General features: G+C 50.7%; 1 protein-coding gene across 1 annotated transcript in view; it reads left to right on the top strand.

The window, feature by feature from the left end:
• The window catches only part of OTOF (otoferlin), a 95,102-nt gene that overhangs the window by 51,581 nt on the left and 24,193 nt on the right, over window positions 1-19,328 (top strand). The window contains exons 7-15 of the mRNA XM_012803709.1: window positions 1,461-1,534; window positions 2,791-2,917; window positions 3,403-3,457; window positions 9,493-9,624; window positions 13,982-14,044; window positions 14,399-14,483; window positions 18,511-18,670; window positions 19,002-19,018; window positions 19,289-19,311. Coding sequence (XP_012659163.1) covers window positions 1,461-1,534; window positions 2,791-2,917; window positions 3,403-3,457; window positions 9,493-9,624; window positions 13,982-14,044; window positions 14,399-14,483; window positions 18,511-18,670; window positions 19,002-19,018; window positions 19,289-19,311 — 736 coding nt within the window. The remainder of the gene's footprint in view (window positions 1-1,460; window positions 1,535-2,790; window positions 2,918-3,402; window positions 3,458-9,492; window positions 9,625-13,981; window positions 14,045-14,398; window positions 14,484-18,510; window positions 18,671-19,001; window positions 19,019-19,288; window positions 19,312-19,328) is intronic.

The following is a 19,328-nucleotide window of genomic DNA, read 5'->3' as shown; positions in this document are numbered from 1 at the left end:
ACCGGTGAGCCGGCAGCCTCAGCCAGGGAGAAACTTTTTAAAATAATTCCAAAGGCATTAAGCTTGATTGTTTAGAGCTCTTCCCTCCCCCACTTTTCTTCCCATTGTTGCATTCCAGACCACATGTTACCAGAGAGTGCAGACACATCAGCCTTCTTTCATCCCTTTTTAGCAGCTCATGAACATGCTAGTGTGTCCTAATCTGCAAGCTGGTGCCGTGTGAAAGGGGTGGCTCCTGATTGCTGTCTCACTGAGATAAGGACAGGCCCTGTCCTGCATGTGAACAGTAAAGAAAAGGCTGAGGGTTGGGATAGAGTTCCTCAATCCTGAGAAGAGGGGCTTGAGGTTTCTAGGTCATCTCCACAGGGACAGCGAGGTTTTTCCCAATCTCCCATTACCCAGCGTAAAGAACAAGGATCTGGGGATCTTAGAAACCATGGTCAAGCCTCCACAGGGGGATGCCTGACCTTAGGAGAGTGTGCTTGCACCTGGCCCTGCCGATTCCCATTGGTTGACAACCTCACCCAGGAGGAGGAGAATGGGAAGTGGAGGGAGTCAGGTGTCTGCTCATACAATATGGATAGGGTAATGGAATACTGCACTTCACCCTGCCAATCCTACTCCTGGTCCTTCCTGGCGCCAGGACTACGGGCTCGGCTACAGGGACATCACTGCCCCTTTCCCTGAGCCCCTTGACTGCAAGGCCCTTCACCTGGGGGCACAGGCCACACCAACCCAAAGAGGAGGTAGGAACTATAGACTCTGCTGTAAGTTCCTAGGGTTGGGAGAAAGAGGGGTTTTGCAGTGAATGAGGACAGGGAGAAGGGGCAAAAACCAGGACAGAAGAAATAGGAAAGGTCCGGCTCTTGCTTCTCCCTGGGTGCCAAGGAGAGTCTGGAGAAAGATAAGGCAGGCTATGGGCACCAGGGCCACGTGAGAACTGGACAGCTAGTACCAAGCACACCTCCCGCCCTCTGGCAGCCTCTGCCCTTCTGTACTCCTGCTCTGTCTGCCATCCTCTGGCTTTCTTTCTAACCAGCTGGGGTGGGATGCAGGGACAGGGAGGACAAGCCTGGGGACACTGGCAGAGCTGGGAGCTCTGAGAAGCCTGGACCGAGGGGGCTGGGGTCAGGCTGTAAGTCCAAGATCCAGGGAGGCTCCAGTGAAAACGGCTCTTTCCAGTTCAAGGTCCCACTTTTCACTGGCCAGACCCCCATCCAGCTACTCAGTGGGGTAAAAGGGCCGCGAAGGACGAATCGGAGGGGCACCTCTGCCCTCATTTTCCCCACGGCTCCGGGCTTGGGAGTCAGACCCCACCCCCCACCCCGTGGCCAGTAGGTGAGGGCCGAGGTCTCCATCGCCCCTTCTCTTATGCGTTTTCCCGTGTTTGGCTCTTCTGTGTGTTTGTGTGTTTTCCACGCGTCCTTCTCCCTCCCCCTCATCTTGGTGGCCCCTCACAGAGCCGGGAGGAGCGTGTTCTCCGCCATGAAGCTCGGTAAGAGCCGGACCCACAAGGAGGAGCCCCAAAGACAAGGTAAGACTGATGCCCCTGCTGGGATCGGCAGCTGTCCTCCCTGGCCTCTCACAGCCTCCGGCCTCCCACCGAGAGGTCTGGCCTCTCATTGGCTGGCCGAGGAGCCAGGCCCTGCCCCCTGATTTTGGCCGTCTAAGAAAGGGGCCCTGGGACGGAGGAAGGGAATGGTCTCCGCAGGTCTGGCAATGAGCAGAGAGCCCTCTGTCAGGGGCCTGTTTATAAGGGCTCCTTTGGCCCTCAGTGCTTCCCCTTCTTTTTTCTTCACACAGAAGCTCCCAGATGTTTAATTAGAGGAGGGAACAGCAAGAAGGGTTATTTGGCCAATTCCTTGTTTCTGGGGGAAAACCAGAGTCCCGGGGGTGCTTGCTCAGAGGCAGCCTCACTGTCCTGCCTTTGCCCTATGCGCGCAGCCTGACCTAAGGCCGGGAGAGAGGGGCAGGGTAGGTCCCTTCCGGAGCAGTAGCTAGGGAGGGGAAGACGTAGGGAGGCCAGGAAGAAGACAAGGGGAGAAATGGAGTGGCTAGGAAAGCTGTGCAGGGGCCCACCTTCGAGGTTCCTGGCTCTGCTCCCTCCCCAGCATCCCTTGTATGGCCCAATGGCCCTCAGAATCTCCCCCACCTTCTTGCCCCCATGTCAATTCCTGCTGTGCCTTTCTCCTTATACTAAGACAGTACAGCTGCTGGCTGAGGCCCAAAGCCACTATGCTTGGTTGCCTTTTCAGAATCATCATTTCTTCATCACATTTGGTTAATACATGCCAGGGCAGATTGGGTTCTGAATTCCATCAGCTGTTTTATATGGATGAATTCCTTCCTCAGCCTAACTTTTCCTATCTGTAACACGAGAATAATGCCCACTGGAGCAGATCTTGACCATAGGACATATATGTGTAAAGTTCCTGGCCTCGTGCCTGTCACAGAGTAGCCACCCAATAAATGATAGCTATTGCTATGAGAGATGCATAAGGACGGATTTTTATCCCCTACCTTCCTCCTCAAAGGATATTCAGTGCTTAATATACAATAACAGAGCATTCAATTAAAATAAATAGGCAAAAACAGACATAATGTCAATTAAAATCAAATATCAAAATTAGGTAGAAAACACTGCGGATATACAGTCCACAACATTTTAGGCAGATGTGACTAATTAAACGTCTGTGGCTCTCAGTTTTGTGGATGCCAGAATAAAAGGAGAAACTCAGTCACTATCCCACCATGTGTCAGCCCACCTAACCAGCCTTTCATTTTTCCCAGACGAACCAGCAGTGCTGGAGATGGAGGACCTGGACCATCTGGCCATTCGGCTAGGGGACAGGCTGGATCCTGACTCTGTGTCTCTGGCCTCAGTCACAGCTCTCACTACCAATGTCTCTAACAAGCGGTGAGTGGATGGCAGCCCCGTATCCCCCATTGCCCCACCCTATTAGGCAGGACCCAGCTTGCCATGCTTGGAATTTGGGTGAGAAAGTATCAGGACTCATGGACGGCTTCTTCCCAACCCTACCCTTTTCTTCCTCTCCTTGAATGTCTCTCTCACTTCTCTCCCTACAAAGGCAGAGTGCAGTAGCTGCAGGCATGTCCCTAGGTCATTAATGCCAGCCTAGGAAGGCACAGAGCTACCCAGCCCATATTTGAACCTCTTGACCTTGACCTAATGTCTGCCTCTCTATCACTTTTGCCTTTGATTAGTCCTCTGTGTTGAGGCCTCTGAGAACAACTAATCCTCATTCTTTCAGAAGTCCTTGATTGTTCGTAGGCCGTGATTCTGTTCCTCTGCTCTTCTGTGAGGTCTAACCACTGCCAGTGCCCTCCTCCCCCATCAACAGTCCCCATACACTTAAGCATGGTGGTAATTCTCTTCCTCAGATCTAAGCCAGACATAAAGATGGAGCCAAGTGCTGGGCGGCCCATGGATTACCAGGTAGGTAGGCACCTGGAGCCCTCATGCTTGTCAGTTTCTGCTCTAGTGGGGAGTTCCAGATAGATATGCATTATAGACTCTGTTAACACATGAATCTGGGAGTCAAAGAGAACCACAGCTAAATATAAGTTTCTGAAGTAAGCTTGCTACTGGGAGACGTTCCTGGAAGTATCACCAGTGGAGAGGTACAAGGCCAAAGAGGAGCTTAAGGACTCTGCTTATGCTGGTCAAAGCCCTTCTAGGATTTTTGTCCGGCATTGGACTTCATAAAGTGGTGAAAGGTGTAAGTGGTGATGCTCAGAGACGAGACTAGAGTAGAGATGTTCGGGTCAGGTCTATTGAAAGGGGATGGTGACCCACTTGGGCAGGACAAAGAGGGTGTCTGTGCCCAAGGGTAGTTAGAGACCCCTTTTATGGGAGGCTATGAGGGATAGGCAAATTCCACAATTTGCCTGGAGCACTTTGGTGAGTTAGGGTCCTTTGGCACAAACTTGGGGGGTGCTAACTAGATCTTTTGTGTCCTTTGTCTTGGGGGGCAGTTCATGGTAAGGCTGCATTAGGCTCCCCAACAAGTAGAAAGCACTTAGCAAAACCATTAAGAAACCGAGGAGACCCACAAAAAAAGTATTTAAACAGTTAAAATGGTAGCCTCTGAAGAAAGTATTTTGGTGTCTTTTTTAAAAATTGTTTCGTATTGTTTTATCGCTGAAAGTAATGTCAATCCTGATTATCTCTGGATAGTAAGAATGTGAGTGATCACATTTTCTTGATTTTGCTTCTCTGTATTTTCTGAGATTAATACCTAACTTTTTTGTTTGTAAGTTTCTAAAACTAGAGACAAAAAGACTGAGACAAGGAGGGGTTTACAGCTGTAAGACACGGAATGTGGCCACAGTGCAGGCAGACCAGGTGACGAACATGTCTGATGGCTGCAGGAACAGGGCCACACTGGCCTCAGCTTTGCAAGGCCAGGCCTTCAATCTTTTCTGTTCTAGAGTTGATCAGAGCCCGAGAGACAGAATTACACTAACTTAACTCACAATAGACTGATGTACATGCCAGAAGCACCAGTACTTATTTATAAGCTGGAAGCAAGAAAGGAGGAAGCATCTCTCAGGAAGGGTCCAGGGACCCTCCATTGCTCTAGACCCTCCACTGGGGGCTAACAAGACCCAGCTGTAAATTGGAAGACTGCTGGGCATTCCTAGTTTTGAGTGAGAATGGTGGCTAATCAGAAGGGACAGAGCGGCGCTGCACCTGTTGTTCAGTGAGTAGGGCGCTGACCACATACACCAAAGCTGGCCAGTTCAAGCCTGGCCCCAGCTACTTGGGAGGCTGAGGCAATATAATCTCCTAAGCCTAAGAGTTTGAGGTTGCTGTGAGCTGTGACACCACAGCACTCTACCCAGGGCAACATGGTGAGACTCTGTCTTAAAAAAACAAAACAAAACAGAGGGGCAGAGCTTTCAGAAAACCTCACCTGGCTGCTACTGCACTTCCTGCCTTGGGTATGTCCTGTGTGGGTACCTGCACCAGGCCTCAGAATCAGAGTCAGCCTCCTCTCCTGGGGTAGAGCTTTTTCTTTGATGTCCATTTCCCAGGCCCTGTGTGCACCGCCTTCTTTAAGGCTGGTCCTACCTCACTTCACTCCGGTGATTATGTAAAGAACTAGATGGCGCTTATCTGTGTAAAAGATACATCTGGTCATGTTTTTTTGCTTAATTCTGCGTCAGTTATTTTTCATTTCCTTCTTCCCAGGCTTGAAAAATAGTCCCAGGCAGTATCAAATGGACCTGCCCCTGTTTTTATTTTAAGAGAGAGTTTTAAACTACCTCAAGTCATTGGGTTCCTTGGAGGTTTGAGACTCTTGACCCCCTTACCTTTTTGTCCAAACCCAAACACCAAGTGTCCTGAGATTTCTGTGGGCTTTATCGGGGGATTGGGCTCAGGGCTTTGTTTCTCTGTATGCTGAGAACAAGAACATTCAATGAAAAAAGACTCCAGTTCAGATACCATGTCACTGGCTTGCCAGGTAAGGGCACATTGAAAACAGAATCATTGCTGTTAATGTAAGTTACTTTTCTAAAAGATTTAAATAGCACTGTGTAATTTAAAGGAGCTATCTATATGTTTTCATTTATATTAACATAATTCTTACAACCACCCAAATACAGGTGTTACTGCATTTTATAGGTAAGAAACTGAGGCCCAAGGAAGATAAGGAGCTTGCCCCAGGTCATAGTCAGGACTATCAGCAAGGTTCAAACCCAAAGGATCACAGTGGTGAGAGCAGCTGATTTCTCTATAATCAAGCCCTCTGGACAGTTGTGCCCTCTGGTCCCTGATTAATCTTTAGTTTACTACTTACTGCTTGTTTCCAAAAGCTTTTCAAACTACTTCCTGCCAGTAACTTTTATTAGCTGAGACACACATTTTTCCCCCCAAAGACCTTTTCAACCTGAACAGAAGAAAACAGCTGTTGTATTTAACCTGGTAGCATTTCCCAAGAGGTTCATTCATTCACAGCTCAACTGCAAGTATTAACACACTTTGTGAAAGAGCTACGAGGATGCAAAGGTGGAATTAGTTTTACTTCCAATAAATACAACATGTAAAGCAATAAAACCAGAGTGAACCAGGCCTTCACTCTCTGGGAGAACTTGGCGGAACTTAGGTCCAGGTAGAGTCCTGGTGGCTCAGAACCATTCTAAAGGTTGTGTAGCACTGAAAAGAGGCCTAGAGGGAAAAAGACCATGGTGTGCCCAGACCCCCTGTTCCTTCCATTTGAAATGGTTGTGGCATGAAAACTTTTCCTAATAGTTGGCATCTTAAAGGCAAGAAGCCACAGTTGCTTCCCCGTGAATGTACAGTTTCCCTGGCAGAGGGAGCAGTGCTCGGCATTTGGCAGAGATGTTCTTGATGGGTCATGGAATCTTGAGTCTCTTCCTCCCCTCTTGTCTGAGCACCAGGACTTAGTACACTTTTGCCTCCAAACATCTCTCCAGTTTTCACCTCTGTTTCCTCACCCCCATTACTTACCCGAGGTCCCCAGCATCAACGGCACAATTGCACCCACTGCCTACCTCACCTCCCCACCCTCAGATTGCCTCTTCTACCCCAACCTGTATGCCACTGCTGGAGTGATCTTGTCAACATGAAAATCTTGTCATGCTGCCTCTCTAGCACGTTGAGATGAGGGACGTAAAGGATATTGCAGAAGAACAGTCCTAGAGGGACCACCAGCTTTCATTTCTAGCTCCCAGCTGATGTTCCTGAAGTATGAGCAGGTCCCTTGGAAGCAGGTCAGAAAGCCACAAAGCACTTGGGTTCTCTCAGGGCAGGGATCTAGATTTACCACTCAGCATTGTTCCTTGGGATGGCTTTCATGAAGCCACTTGGGGATTCTGTAGAATACTCAGTAACCAAAAGTCAGTTGGCCACTTGGTCCCATCATGGCTTCGTTTGCCTCCTCATCTCTCACACTGGGAAGACAGAGTCCTCTGCTGATGGTTGGAGAAGAGGATGGCCACTCTCCTCCCTCACAATCCTGAAGAATGACTAGTTCAAGTGATGCATTTCCCTTTTATAGAGCCCCAGCGAACTGGGAGGTAACAGGGATTCATGCCCTTCTTCCCGGGCCCAGCACCATGTGCACTGCGACCTTCTCCAGGCTTCCCTCAGGGCCACCCCTCAACCAGCAAGGAGCACCCTTTGGAGTTTCTCTTCCCCAGTTTTACTTGTTTAAGCCTCTGCCCTCCTCCCTGCTCCACCTCCTACTTCTAGTGCCAGAGCTTCCAACCAGGGTGCCGCCATTGCCATCGTGGTCTGTACTTTAGAGAGGAAGATGGCACCTTATAAAACCTGAAAAGGGGGAGTGGGAAAAGGGCTGTCGTTATGACCAGGCCTTAAGATAGGAAAGGTAAAACTGACCAACCTCTCGGCAGTGGGAAAGTTAATCTCTTGCTGGCATAACTTTGGTATGTGCCTAAACTATGTCTGTCTACTTCCCAGTCTTGAGTTACAGGAAGCCTTTTGTTATTGTTATTTTTGTTGTCATCGTTGGGTGGGCGTGTTAGTCGTGGAAAAAAATAATGAGACAAAAAAATCTTTGGTATAACAAGTTCATGGAAGTTTAAACTCTCTAAACTATTGTACAAAGAATATTCTGGAAAGACTTCTAGTGTCTGTTCACTCTCTTTACAGCGGCGAACTCCTCAGAAGGAAGTTTAGTTAGTTGTATTTCCTTTTTAGCTCCCTAAAGAAATGGTAATTATTGAATTTCTTTGAAGCCTCAGATTCTACACTTTGACGTGTCTCTTTGGTGCTTCAAGTTCCAAGCAGAAATGTTTGCTTTTATAATTCAGGTGTGGTTTCAATTAGTAAATATTCAGTTTCCCGTTTATATACTTTCCTCATAATGTTCTAGGAAATAGAAACTCCAATGCCAATTGGAGTTTAACATTTAACTTGTGACATGTGGACTTTTCTTGGCCTTCAGAATACTTAAGACTTCGATAGACACAGTGGATGATAATTTGGGTGGTGGTTCTTTTCTTATGAAACCGGAAGATAATTCTTTCAAGTGAAGTTGTATTTAGAAGCTGCATTAAAGCACAGCAAGTAAAATACCAAACCTCCAGGATGAGAGGCATAAAAAGAAAATCTTCCAGTTTCATTAGAAGTATGTTCTGAGATAAATGCTAACACTAGCTGAGGAAAAGCTTTTTTGTCTAAATGCAAGTTCAAGAGCGTCAAGTGAAATAATCCTGAGCATCGTACACAGCCCCACCTACGTGAGAAGACTAACCACTTAATTGAAGTAGATTCTATTTGAGAAACCATTTATGTAGCTCCCATTTTGTAGAGCTTTCTCCATTTAGACACACATCATCTCATTCAATCCTCACACAATATTATGGGTAGCTGGTATCTCTGCTCATAGCTGAAAAACTTGAGGCCCAGTGAGCCTATGTGGCCATCTGTGCTTGGACCTGGCAACAATTCAGGTCAGGGGCTCAATGCCAAGTCCAGCAACCCCATGTCTGTGCTTCTTTCTATTTTGCATAGTCAATAATGTGAACTGAACTAAGACCTCCAAATCCGAAGTGAGAAGTGGTGGTTTAAAATGAGGGTTCCAGGAAAGTGATAGTAATACCAGAAATTAATGTCTCTCTTTCTCTCTTGCTCCTTGTATCTTCTATCTTTTTAGCTTAAAATATGTAAGCCAATCATTATTTGCAGTAAGCCCCGCAAGGGGAAGTAGTTTGTTTCAGTCTTATCTGTGCCTGGCCCTAGTAGATGCCCAGTAAGTGTTTATTGAAAAAACCCCAAACAACTGAAAATGGTCTTTCTGGGATAGAAGTAAGATTCCAGAGAGCTGAATGCCAGTGAAAGGGTGAAGTAAAACACACAAAAATACAATCATTAGGCAAGAAAAGGTGGCTCCAGTGGGTGCCAAAGCCTCACTGGCCATTTAAATAAAGAAATTAAACAACAGAGGAGGGGGCAGGAATGTGGAAAGGAGCCAAATTCCAGAAACACAAAGAAATATCAGAAGCCTGTTGGCTTCAATGAGCAGGAAATTTAATGCAAGTTAATGGAGACTTAAAAGCTTAATTCCTGAGTGTGTGAAAACTGTGAAGTGGATTTGGCAGCCCTCGCTGAAACAGAGCCATTGATGCTGGGAGAGAATTCAGAGCACTTGGAATAGCCTAGGAGCTTTAAAAAAACTGACGGTGGACTCTGTGCCTGAGATTTAGATTGAGTTAGATTAGTCTGGAGTGTGGTCTGAACCTCAGAGTTTTTAAATCACCCCCGCCCCAAGTAAATCTAGTGAGCACGCTTCTATAAATGAAACACCAAGGCTTACAGAGCTAATAACCCAAGATCACCTCTGGATTAGAGGCAGTGGTTAGAGTAGACCCCAGGGTGTGATCCCAAGTCCAGTGCTGGCTCCTTGGACCCTCTAGCCCTGCAGGACCAGGCCTTCAGGCCTACACAGCTTTCTCCAACCCTTCTCCTTCTCCTGCCCTCAGGTCAGCATCACGGTGATTGAGGCTCGGCAGCTGGTGGGCTTGAACATGGACCCCGTGGTGTGTGTGGAGGTGGGCGATGACAAGAAGTACACATCCATGAAGGAGTCCACTAACTGCCCCTATTACAATGAGGTCAGTGGCCCTATGGCCCTAGTTAGGGAAAGGGGCCTCCTGAAATGTGTCAGGAGGGTGGGTTTCAGCCCCGTCCAGGCCCAGCAGAGCATCTGGGAGTCAAGGGGCACAAATAGTTACCAGCAGGGCTGACCTTGGCCCGCCCATTCCAGCCTCCAGAGCAGTGCCATGTGGTGCCACATCCTCTGAGTCCCCAGGCTGGAGCCAGGCTCACGCTGGTCTTTGCAATAAACATGTCTGGACACTTCCATGCAGCTCCCAGCAGTGCCTGTGAATGAACTCCCCCTCAAGCCTTCCCCAGAGGCCAGGTCCCCACTGTTTTCCAACTCATTTCAGCCCATGGTGACAGTCACACCATTAACAGGCACATCCTGTGTGCCAGGCACAATCTCAAATCCCTTGCATGCATCACCTCTTCTCACCTTCTGAATGACCATCAGAGGTCGTCACTATTAATTCCTTTATACACAAGAGAACACTGAAACTTTGGTGAGGAAGCCCTTACCCAACCTTAAGGTGCCAGCGAGGAGTTCTGCATGCGCCCCCTGCTGGTCAAGTCCTGTGTGCTCACCCTCTCTGCTCTGCTGCCTCTAGGCTGTCGGAACCTCAGCCAAAAACCTGTGGGGCTTTTCTCCTGAGCACTGGCCTTAAGGCCTGGTACCCACTCCTGTACTTTACATCATCTGAAGATGTGTCAAGGGTGGGGAACTTTGGAGACCTTCTAGTTCCATCTCCCCATCTTACAAATCCAGGGACTGGCATCCAAGTGGGGAAGGGCTTCCTGCAGTCACAGAGGACTGTCCAGACTCTAGCCCAGCACTCTGGCTGCTACCTCAGATGCAGCAGCTTGACTCCTGGGCTCCAGATGGGACCCCATTGTAATCAGCTCTGGGGAGAGATGCCCACAAGCTGGTGTCCTGGCATCCCTGGCATCCCTTTCCTACAGGGGGATGTCCACTTGGTTTCTCCCAGTGGCACCTGGCACAGGGGGCCCAGGCTGGCCCAAGTAAGGTATCCATGTCCTGTGTCCTGAGGTGGGTGAGGGCTGAGGGTGCCCCTGCAGCTTGGGCAGCCATGAGACCCCTCCAGCTGGGAACCTGCAGGAGGAAAATGCAGGCATGAGTCTGCCCTTCAGCCCAGCCTAGTCAAACTCTCCTATGTGACCACAAGTGGGCCCAGTTCTCCCAGCTGGTTTCCTGCAGGCCCCTGGGGCTGGGTGTGCAGGCTCCAGACCAATATATCCCTAAGGGAGTCAGGACGTTAAGGATCAACATCTCCGTTGCGTCCCTTACGTCAGAAGCATCTGCACTGGAAAAGCCTCTGGCCTAGATAAAGGTCTACTTTCCCATGACGCATATGGACACAAGCCTGTATGGCCTTCCATGGTTATGTGATAGTGGAGAAGCCATGTTTGGCTGCCTTGGGGGCTTGCTGTGAGGCCCATACACCTCAGGTTTCATTCAAATTGTTTCCTCTCTCTCAAGGGCTCGGGCTGCTCTCCCTACTCTGTGGCTCCCTGGAAAACTCCTGCTCGCCCTCCAGGCCCAGCTCAAATGTCTTTGCCACTGAGCAGCCTTCCCTGCTCTCTCTGGGTCAGAGGTCAGCACCCTCCTTTCTCTGTGGTGACAACATCCCTGAATTAGGGTTATTCCTCCAGGTCTCTATCCCCTGGGGGGACTGGAGGCTCCCAGACTCCTGTACCCCTGTGAATACATGCTCAGAGCCTGGTACGTAATTGGAGGGGTTCACTGTCACTTTACTGAATGGATACTCACCCAAAGGAAGAAACGGGCATTAGATGAGCAGCGGCCATGGGCTGGGCCATGGCACATGGGGCCACAAGAAATGTTTCTGCCCTGCCCAAGTGCCTCCTAGTTTTAACCTAGCAGCCATTTCCTAAACTCTGTATTTATATTCTCTAAGACTATTCATTCCACGCATCTTTGGACCATCTTAAATTGGTTTCAGATCACAATTTTGTTCCTTTTCACAAACCCCAGTAGCTCTGATTTTGCTTCTGTCTGTTCCCTTTACACTAGAGTTTGTCAAACTCAGCACTAGATATTTTAGACTGGATGATTTTTCATGGTTGTGGGATTTTAGCAACATCCCTGGCTTCAGTCCACTAGATGCCAAAAGCAGTCCCTCTCCCACTTACAAGAACCAAAACGATTTCCAAGCATTGCCAAATGTCCCCTGGTGGTTAAAATTGCCCCCACTTGAGAGCATCACTCTGAACTATCATACCATGATTCCTTCCAGCCCCAAGTCCTGGGCTTTTGTTCCTTTCTTCTATTCTTACACCACATTCCTTTTCCATGAAAGCTACTCTCCTGCTATGGCTATGTAGTGCTTCTGGCTAATTCTCTAGAGCTGGTGGAAACCTTCCTTTGGCTCCACTAAACAACAGAGGAAAGTGGGGAATAATCAACATACTTGGCAGATTTCTAAGCTACTATAAAAGGGAAATACGCTCAGGAAACACAAGGAATATGATGGACACACCTCAGAGAGCTCAGGATTCTGGCCCCAGCTCAGCCAGCTCCTTCCCTGGGCTGACCCAGCTCTGAGATACCTGGTCCTCCCAGCAGTCCTGCTGGCTCTGAGCCTGCCTGTGTGAAGGAAGATCCACAACATCTGCCCTCCTAGGACAACTAGGCAGTTCATAGACCAAGTCAAGACCTTGTCCCTGTGTATGCATCTGGCCATGTGTATGCATCTGGCATCTCGGGAGCACCATTCTTCCTCCTGCCTGACATCAACCTCTCCCTTTTGCCTCTGATTCTGCTCTTTCTACATCCCAAACAATCTGGCCTGGCACTGTCCTTCAACACCAAAACTTTATCTTCATTTTTCTTCTAGTTCCTTATCCCTCGCCTAAAAGATGTTCTACTCCAGAATATTCAAAGTACAATCATGAAAGCCCATGTACGCACAAGGACAGGAACTAGGGATCTGTCATCCTTTCCTCTCTGTAGGCCTTTCCTCTTTCCCACATGCCTCTGCAGTGACCACCATTCTCCCTCCTTTCCTCACATTCAGGGCATGAAGCTTGTCCCTACCTCCTCCCTTCAAGTCACACCTCAATTCCTGCCACTGATTCTGCCCCCACAGTATCACTGACACTGCTCTCCTCAAAGTCACCAAGGACCTGCCTGCTTCTAACTACACTGGCCTCTATCATCCTGCTCTCCCTCGACTGCCCTGTTCCTTCATCCTGTGGCCTGCCCCTCTTCTTGGGGATGTCTCTCACCACTGTGCTGCTTCCCCACCCGTCCAGCTCCTCCCCCCAAGCCCCCTTCCTTGGCTGACAGGCTGCTGCTTCTCAGAGCCCTATCCTGGGCCTGTGTCCACAGCCATGCTCTCCTTGTGTGTCTCCTCCATCTCTGGCTACAGATACCCTCTAGGGGCTGGTGGTCCCAAACCTAGATCCCCGCCACCCTCCAGAGCTCCAGCCGCCAGCCAGCACCACCTGGGCCCATGCTGCCCTGCACTGTAGCTGACATCACTGTATACTCTCCACATGCACACACCCAGGGTGAATGCTGTTGCCACTTTACAAACACACTCACAGCCCCCGGCAGCCAGGAGCACTATTGTTTTTGACATTTGCCCCAAGCACCTTGGCAACAGTTCTTCCTTCTCCCCACCCACAAGTTCACCAAAGTGGTGGTCCTTCCAGGGGACAGGGAAGAGGACTATAACTGCAGGACAGTCCCTGCCCAAGGCAATTCATCTACAGCCGATTAAGGACTTTCATACGCCCTAGTTCATCCTTATTTTACATTTTAACATCTCTGAAGTTGGGACACATCTTCCAGGCAGCCTTGTGGTTTAATGGCAGTATCTATGCAGCCCATAGAACCACGGGATATTTTACAGTCCATAGCTTTTAGATTTGTGAAATAAGTTATAGCATCTCATCAGAGCCTCATAACAAGACTCCGAGGAAGTGTCATTATCCCCATTTTCCTGCTCAAGAAACTGAGGTTCATTGAATGTGTTGCTCAAAGACAAGTGGGAAGGGATAGAAAGGGGACTAGAGCCCAGGTATCCCAGCTCCCTGGCTATGGATCCTTCTGAGCACAGCATAGAAGTGTAGACCAGTCGACACACTGCTCCTACATCCTCTCCACCCCACGCCCATGGCTCTGACCCCTAATTGGTCCCACCCCACAACTCCCAGGGCCAATCAGGACCAGACAGTTGCCACAGCCTCTCCTCCAAACTCAGGGGCTCAGGGGAAATGGCTGGGGTGCAGACAGGCACTGCTGGGAGGGAGGGGCCCAGCACTGCCCCAGGCCAGAGCTGCTGCCTTTAGTGACTGCAGGCTCGGGTCCTTCCTTCCCTCCTGCAGTACTTCGTGTTCGATTTCCATGTCTCTCCTGATGTTATGTTCGACAAAATCATCAAGATCTCGGTGAGTGGGGCAGCCCCTGGCAAGCAGAACCTGAAGCTGCACCTTTGTGCAGACCTGAGAATCACCATCTCTGGCTGGACCAGGCATAAAAAGACCAGCCCCCTTCCTGGACCCACAACTGGGCGAGTGGGCACAGGCTGGATTTGAGCCCCTCACCCCTTACACTTGGTGCCTCTGTATAGTGTACAGCCTGGTCACCTGTACCAGCCACCCTCCGTGAGCCACTATGGCCCTGCCAAATACCCTCCCACTTCACTTTGAAGCCCATGTCCCCAGAAAGGCTGAGGTGGTGCCACCACCCGTGGGTCCCACCCCTGCCCAGTCTGACTGGTGGCTGGTGGTTCTGCCCGGAAGGTGATTCACTCCAAGAACCTGCTCCGCAGCGGCACCCTGGTGGGCTCCTTCAAAATGGATGTGGGGACCGTGTACTCCCAGCCAGGTGAGTAACTGCGCACAGGCAGGTTGGCCCTGGTGCACACGGCTCAGGGAGCAAGGCACACGGGGCCCTTCCCGCTGTGGCAGTTCGTGGGCTCAGCCTGGCAAGGACACAGATGCCGTCTGGAAGCTGTTAGTACACACAGCCATATGGCCCACGGAGAAGTGGCGTGCACGGTCTGTACACAAATGCAGCGAGCAACTGTGTCCCCAGCCTGGTGGGGTCTTTCTCATAATCAGGTCAGTAACTCACCGTCTGCCAGTAGCCATGGCAGTTGGGTGAGTCCCTGCCCCTGTGCATTCCGAGGAGGAGCTGTAGAGGCGCAGTGAGGGAGACCCATCGGCACAGTAGGGGGAGGAGCTGTGACTAGATTTCTGCCTCGCAGGATAGCACCACTGAGCCGAAAGCACCCCTTTCATCCTCGAAGGAGCCCTGGTGCCCCCATTTTATAGTTAAGGGGTCAGAGGCTCAGAACCGGGGCTTGCTCCAGCCACCCAGTTGGGGGTGAAGCCAGGCTGTTTGACTCCAGAGCCCCACTGAGTCACACTGCCTGATCCAAGTGCAGTGAAGCCACACAATGCCAAATGTGCTGCGGCCATCTCTGAGGGACTTGGCCTCTAAAATTGCTTTTTTATAAGAGACCCAGGCTTCCCAAAGAGCAGCCGTGTTGGGCTGTGACTCACTGACAGCTCTATAGGTTTTCATATGCCAACACCATGCAGAATTAGCAAGGGAACCCCCCGGGGCACCTCCGAGAGCATGTGACAATGAGCCAGGCAGAGGAGGTGCCCTCCGCCTGCCAGATGACAGCTTACCATGTGGCCAATTTGGGGACCACCAGGTGTCCTTGAAGTGAACCCACTGCTCAGAGTACAGTAATGACCCCATTAGGCCCTTTGACAATGACAATTTCACTCAAATTGTCACATTCAACCCTCATAAAACAGTGAGGTAGGCAGCAGCATTTCTTCCCATTTCACAGATGAGATAAACGAGGCTGAGAGAAATGAGGTGGCTTGGAGATGCTGCTAAACTAGTAGGTTGAACAAATTGATGATTTCTTCTAGTTCAACCTTGGCTGGTGTTATGTTATAACTGTGACTCAGGAATCTAAGTCCCAAACCCAGGATTATACATACGAAAATCACAAAATCATAGGACATTCAACCTGCATGAGACCTTAAAAATATCTAGTCTAATCTCTCTATGAAGATAGAGAAACCAAGGCCCAAGGTGATAAAGGGACATACCCAAAGTTTGGAAGGCCAATACCCTTGCCACTGCCCCACGCATGCCTGGGTCCTCAGTAGAGGACAGCCCTGCTGACCATTTGGTGTGGCAAGGAGCAGGAGGAGTCAGCCTGCTGCCATGTATAGGTGTGGGCCACTTGTTTGGAATGACATTAGCATCCCTGAGGACATCCTCCAGCCCAGGGCTCAGCAGTGCCATTGACAGGCCTAAGGCATGGCACCAAGAGAAGGTCAGCAGGGAGTAGGGAAGGAGACAGTAAAGAGCCTACTATAGACCTCTGGGCTTCTGGGTGGCAGAGTCCTTGTGAGGAAACCACTGCCACTCATGGGGCATTGATGAGTGCCAGGCACACTGTCCCAGCAGCCCAGCCCTCACAGCCCCACCTAGGCATCACACCCCCATTCCATAATGAAGTAACAGAGGCTCGGCCAGCTTGAACAACTGGTGCAGAGCCACCCTGTGAGTGGCAGAAATGGGATATGAACCTGGTCTGGGTGGGCCTGAAGCCCAGGCTCTGCGCCAGGGTAATTCACCCTGCAGTTTGCTGCTTCTGCAGAACCTGTCCCTGAGCCCAGTCCCCTCCCAGCACATGAGAAGCTGAAACCACACGGCCCCTTCAGTGGAGGTGCATGCCTTGGCTCTGGCCATCTGCAGTTTGGCCTGACCTTCTTCATGAGCTTCTGATCCCAATGGGGCATTGCTGGACAGCATGCTGCCAGGGACACGGAACTCCTGGGTGCTGCTGGGAAGCTGTGGGTGGTATCCGTATCTCTTGGAACTAGAAAGGCTTGCTGTCCTCACCCCAGCAAGACGACGACATTTTCAGCATCAGGTGCAACAGCAGGGAACTATTCCTTTATACTCTCTGCTGGAGGTAAGCAGGGGCCATACAGAGCTCCAGAGGAGGCGTGACATGGAAGCAGCCTTCTGGACCAGCCAGCCTTGCCCAGCAGGTGTCAGAGCCTGGGGGAGGGAAATGCAATGATGTTTCAGGCTAGTCAGCATGTAGCGCAGGGCCTCATATGGTCTGGCATCTCTGGCCTGAGAGCACCCACCATAAGTTATGGAAGGGCCTCAGAGGGCATCAGTCCAGTGTTAACCTGGTATAGGGAGCTGGACTGGTCACTCGGCTTCTGCTTAGATCTCCCAGAAACACCTACTTAGAAACATCTCCTAATTTAGATATCTCTCACTATCTGCATCAGACCAAAATCAGTCACCCTGTAACCTTCACCCACTTCCACAGGTCTGTCTGTCGGGACAAAGAAAAATCCACTTCCTCTGCAAACAGCCTTTAAGTTTGAAGGCAAATTTCACATCCACATCCCCCCTGAATTTTAGTCTCTTTCCTTACAAAATTTCCCTAGTTCATCTAACCGTGTGCACATCTGTCCATGTACCCCTGTGTCCTCCCACCCACCCTGGATAGATCCTTCCATCCACTAATCCATCCACCCTCTGTCTGTCCATCCACTCAGCCAGCCATGCAGCCCACCATCCATGCCTCTGGGTGATCCATCTCCCACCTAGCCACCAGCTGTGTGTCCGTTTCTTCATCCAACACACATCTGCTCTGGCAAGACCCTTAGCTCCAGGGACACCCAGGACACGGCCCCTCCCTGGGGACATGCCAGTTCACTTGAGGGGCTCTGGCGACTTCCTGTCCTCTGGCCCTCCTTGTCCTCTTCAGAGCCTAGTGTCCCTCCTGAGATACTAGTGGACTGGCCTCTCCCCAGACAGGCTGGCTTCTGCACACAGACCTAACACACCTCAGGGAGCCCAGCTCAGAGGACTGGGCCTGGGCTGCAGTAGAAAGTAAATGAGCAGGAGGGAAGGAGGCAGTTCTGAGCCCTGGAGAGGCTGGGGCCACACACGGGCAGGAGGAAGAAGACTCCCAAAGCAAGGTCTGGGTTTCCCCTTGCTGTGCACTGGGTTTAAAGTAAGCCTGGAGGGGCAAACCCTTCCTAAAGTGCCTCCTTCCCTGACATCTGTCCTTCCTGCCACACAGTCCTAGGTCTTGGGACAGCAGAATGAGATTGCCAGTCCCAGTCTGTAGGAAGCTCTCAGTCTAAAATTAGAGACGACAATGTGTGGACCCCAGCAGGATGGGGGCATGTGTGTGGAACACAGAGTGGACCAAAGGCCAGGACCAGCTCTCCTGAGGAAGTCAGGGAAGGCTGAATGGAAGAGGAGACACTTGGGCTAACTGAGTAGAAGTTTACCCAAGGGAGGGGAGTGGTGGATGTGGGGAGATAGTGGGGATGAGGGTATCCCAAGCTCAGAGAATAGCAAACACCAAGGTGTGGAGGTACAAAGCCAGAGCATGAGCTCAGAGGGGGGAGCAGCAGCAGTACAGGACTGGGGCAGGGTGGGCAGAGCGAGTCAGGGAGGGCTAGATCAGAAGCCCACAGACCTACCTTTGGTTTTCACCCCAAGGCACCCCTTTGGAGGGCTAGGAAGGGGGAGTGAGGAGCAGGGGCCTCTACCTGGGAAGGCTCTGTCAGCAGTGGGGGCCATATGAAAGGCCTTGGGCAGGGAAACTAGGTTGGAGGCTCTGGCTGCCAAGTCACACCACTCACCCCATGTATGACTGTGGGTGGGACCTCGCCCCCACTGCCCTGTCTCCAGAGGACCTCTATCTTCTCCCAGCTCAAAGGTAGGCAAAGTTATGGCCCAAGGTTCCAGCTCCAGGGGCCAAGGAGGTGCCTTTGCTGGCCTGAGGGCAAGACCTGCCTGGCAGGGGTGTCCACGCAGGGCCATCCTCCCCACCCCACTGCAGAGCACCAGTTCCATCACAAGTGGGCCATCCTGTCAGACCCTGATGACATCTCTGCGGGGCTAAAGGGCTATGTGAAGTGCGACGTCGCCGTCGTGGGCAAGGGGGACAACATCAAGACGCCCCACAAGGCCAATGAGACAGATGAGGATGACATTGAAGGGTGAGGCACCTACCCAGGAGACCCAGCTCTTCCCTCTTACAAGGGAGCTCCTACAGTGGACTGCCCCAAGCACTTCCTGCCCTCTTCCTCACCCTGTTCTCTGCCCTCTCAGGCAGCCAAGCTCTCCTTGGAAGGACTGCGGCAGGGAGGGGTGAGGTAGGATGGCTGAGAGCTACAGACCTCAGACTGAGAAAGTGGGCGGGAAGAGTAGACACTGGAGACCAGAGTCCAGGAGCTGCCCAGTACTAGGGACGCCAGCAGGATATCCCCAGGACGGCAAAGAAATTCCTTTTGTTGTGCCAATTCCAGGCAGCTGATAGAGGCTGTTGAGAAATATTCTGGGCCCTTGTCCGGACTCAGTGGGAAAAAGTAGTGGGATCCTGTGAATCACATCTTCCATGGGCTGGGGGAGGGAGAGCGGCTATTTGCGAAGTTTTTGTCTGTGAAATACCGATATAGCACAAAGCTATGAAAGGTTAATAATACTAAGATTGTATCCTGCTTTGCAATTTACAAAGCACTCATGTTTTAGCTTCTTTAAGCCAAATCATAGTCCTGGGAGGTGGGTATTATGATTCCCACCTTAATAGTGAGGAAACTGCTGATGGGGAGATCCAGCCGGGATCCCACCAGCAAGCAGGTGCCATGGGCTTCAGTG

This window comes from Otolemur garnettii, unplaced genomic scaffold (genome assembly GCF_000181295.1).
Source record: "Otolemur garnettii isolate 467f Iridium unplaced genomic scaffold, OtoGar3 scaffold00022, whole genome shotgun sequence".
NCBI classification, from domain to species: domain Eukaryota; kingdom Metazoa; phylum Chordata; class Mammalia; order Primates; family Galagidae; genus Otolemur; species Otolemur garnettii.
This window is presented reverse-complemented; position numbering and strand designations above follow the sequence as displayed.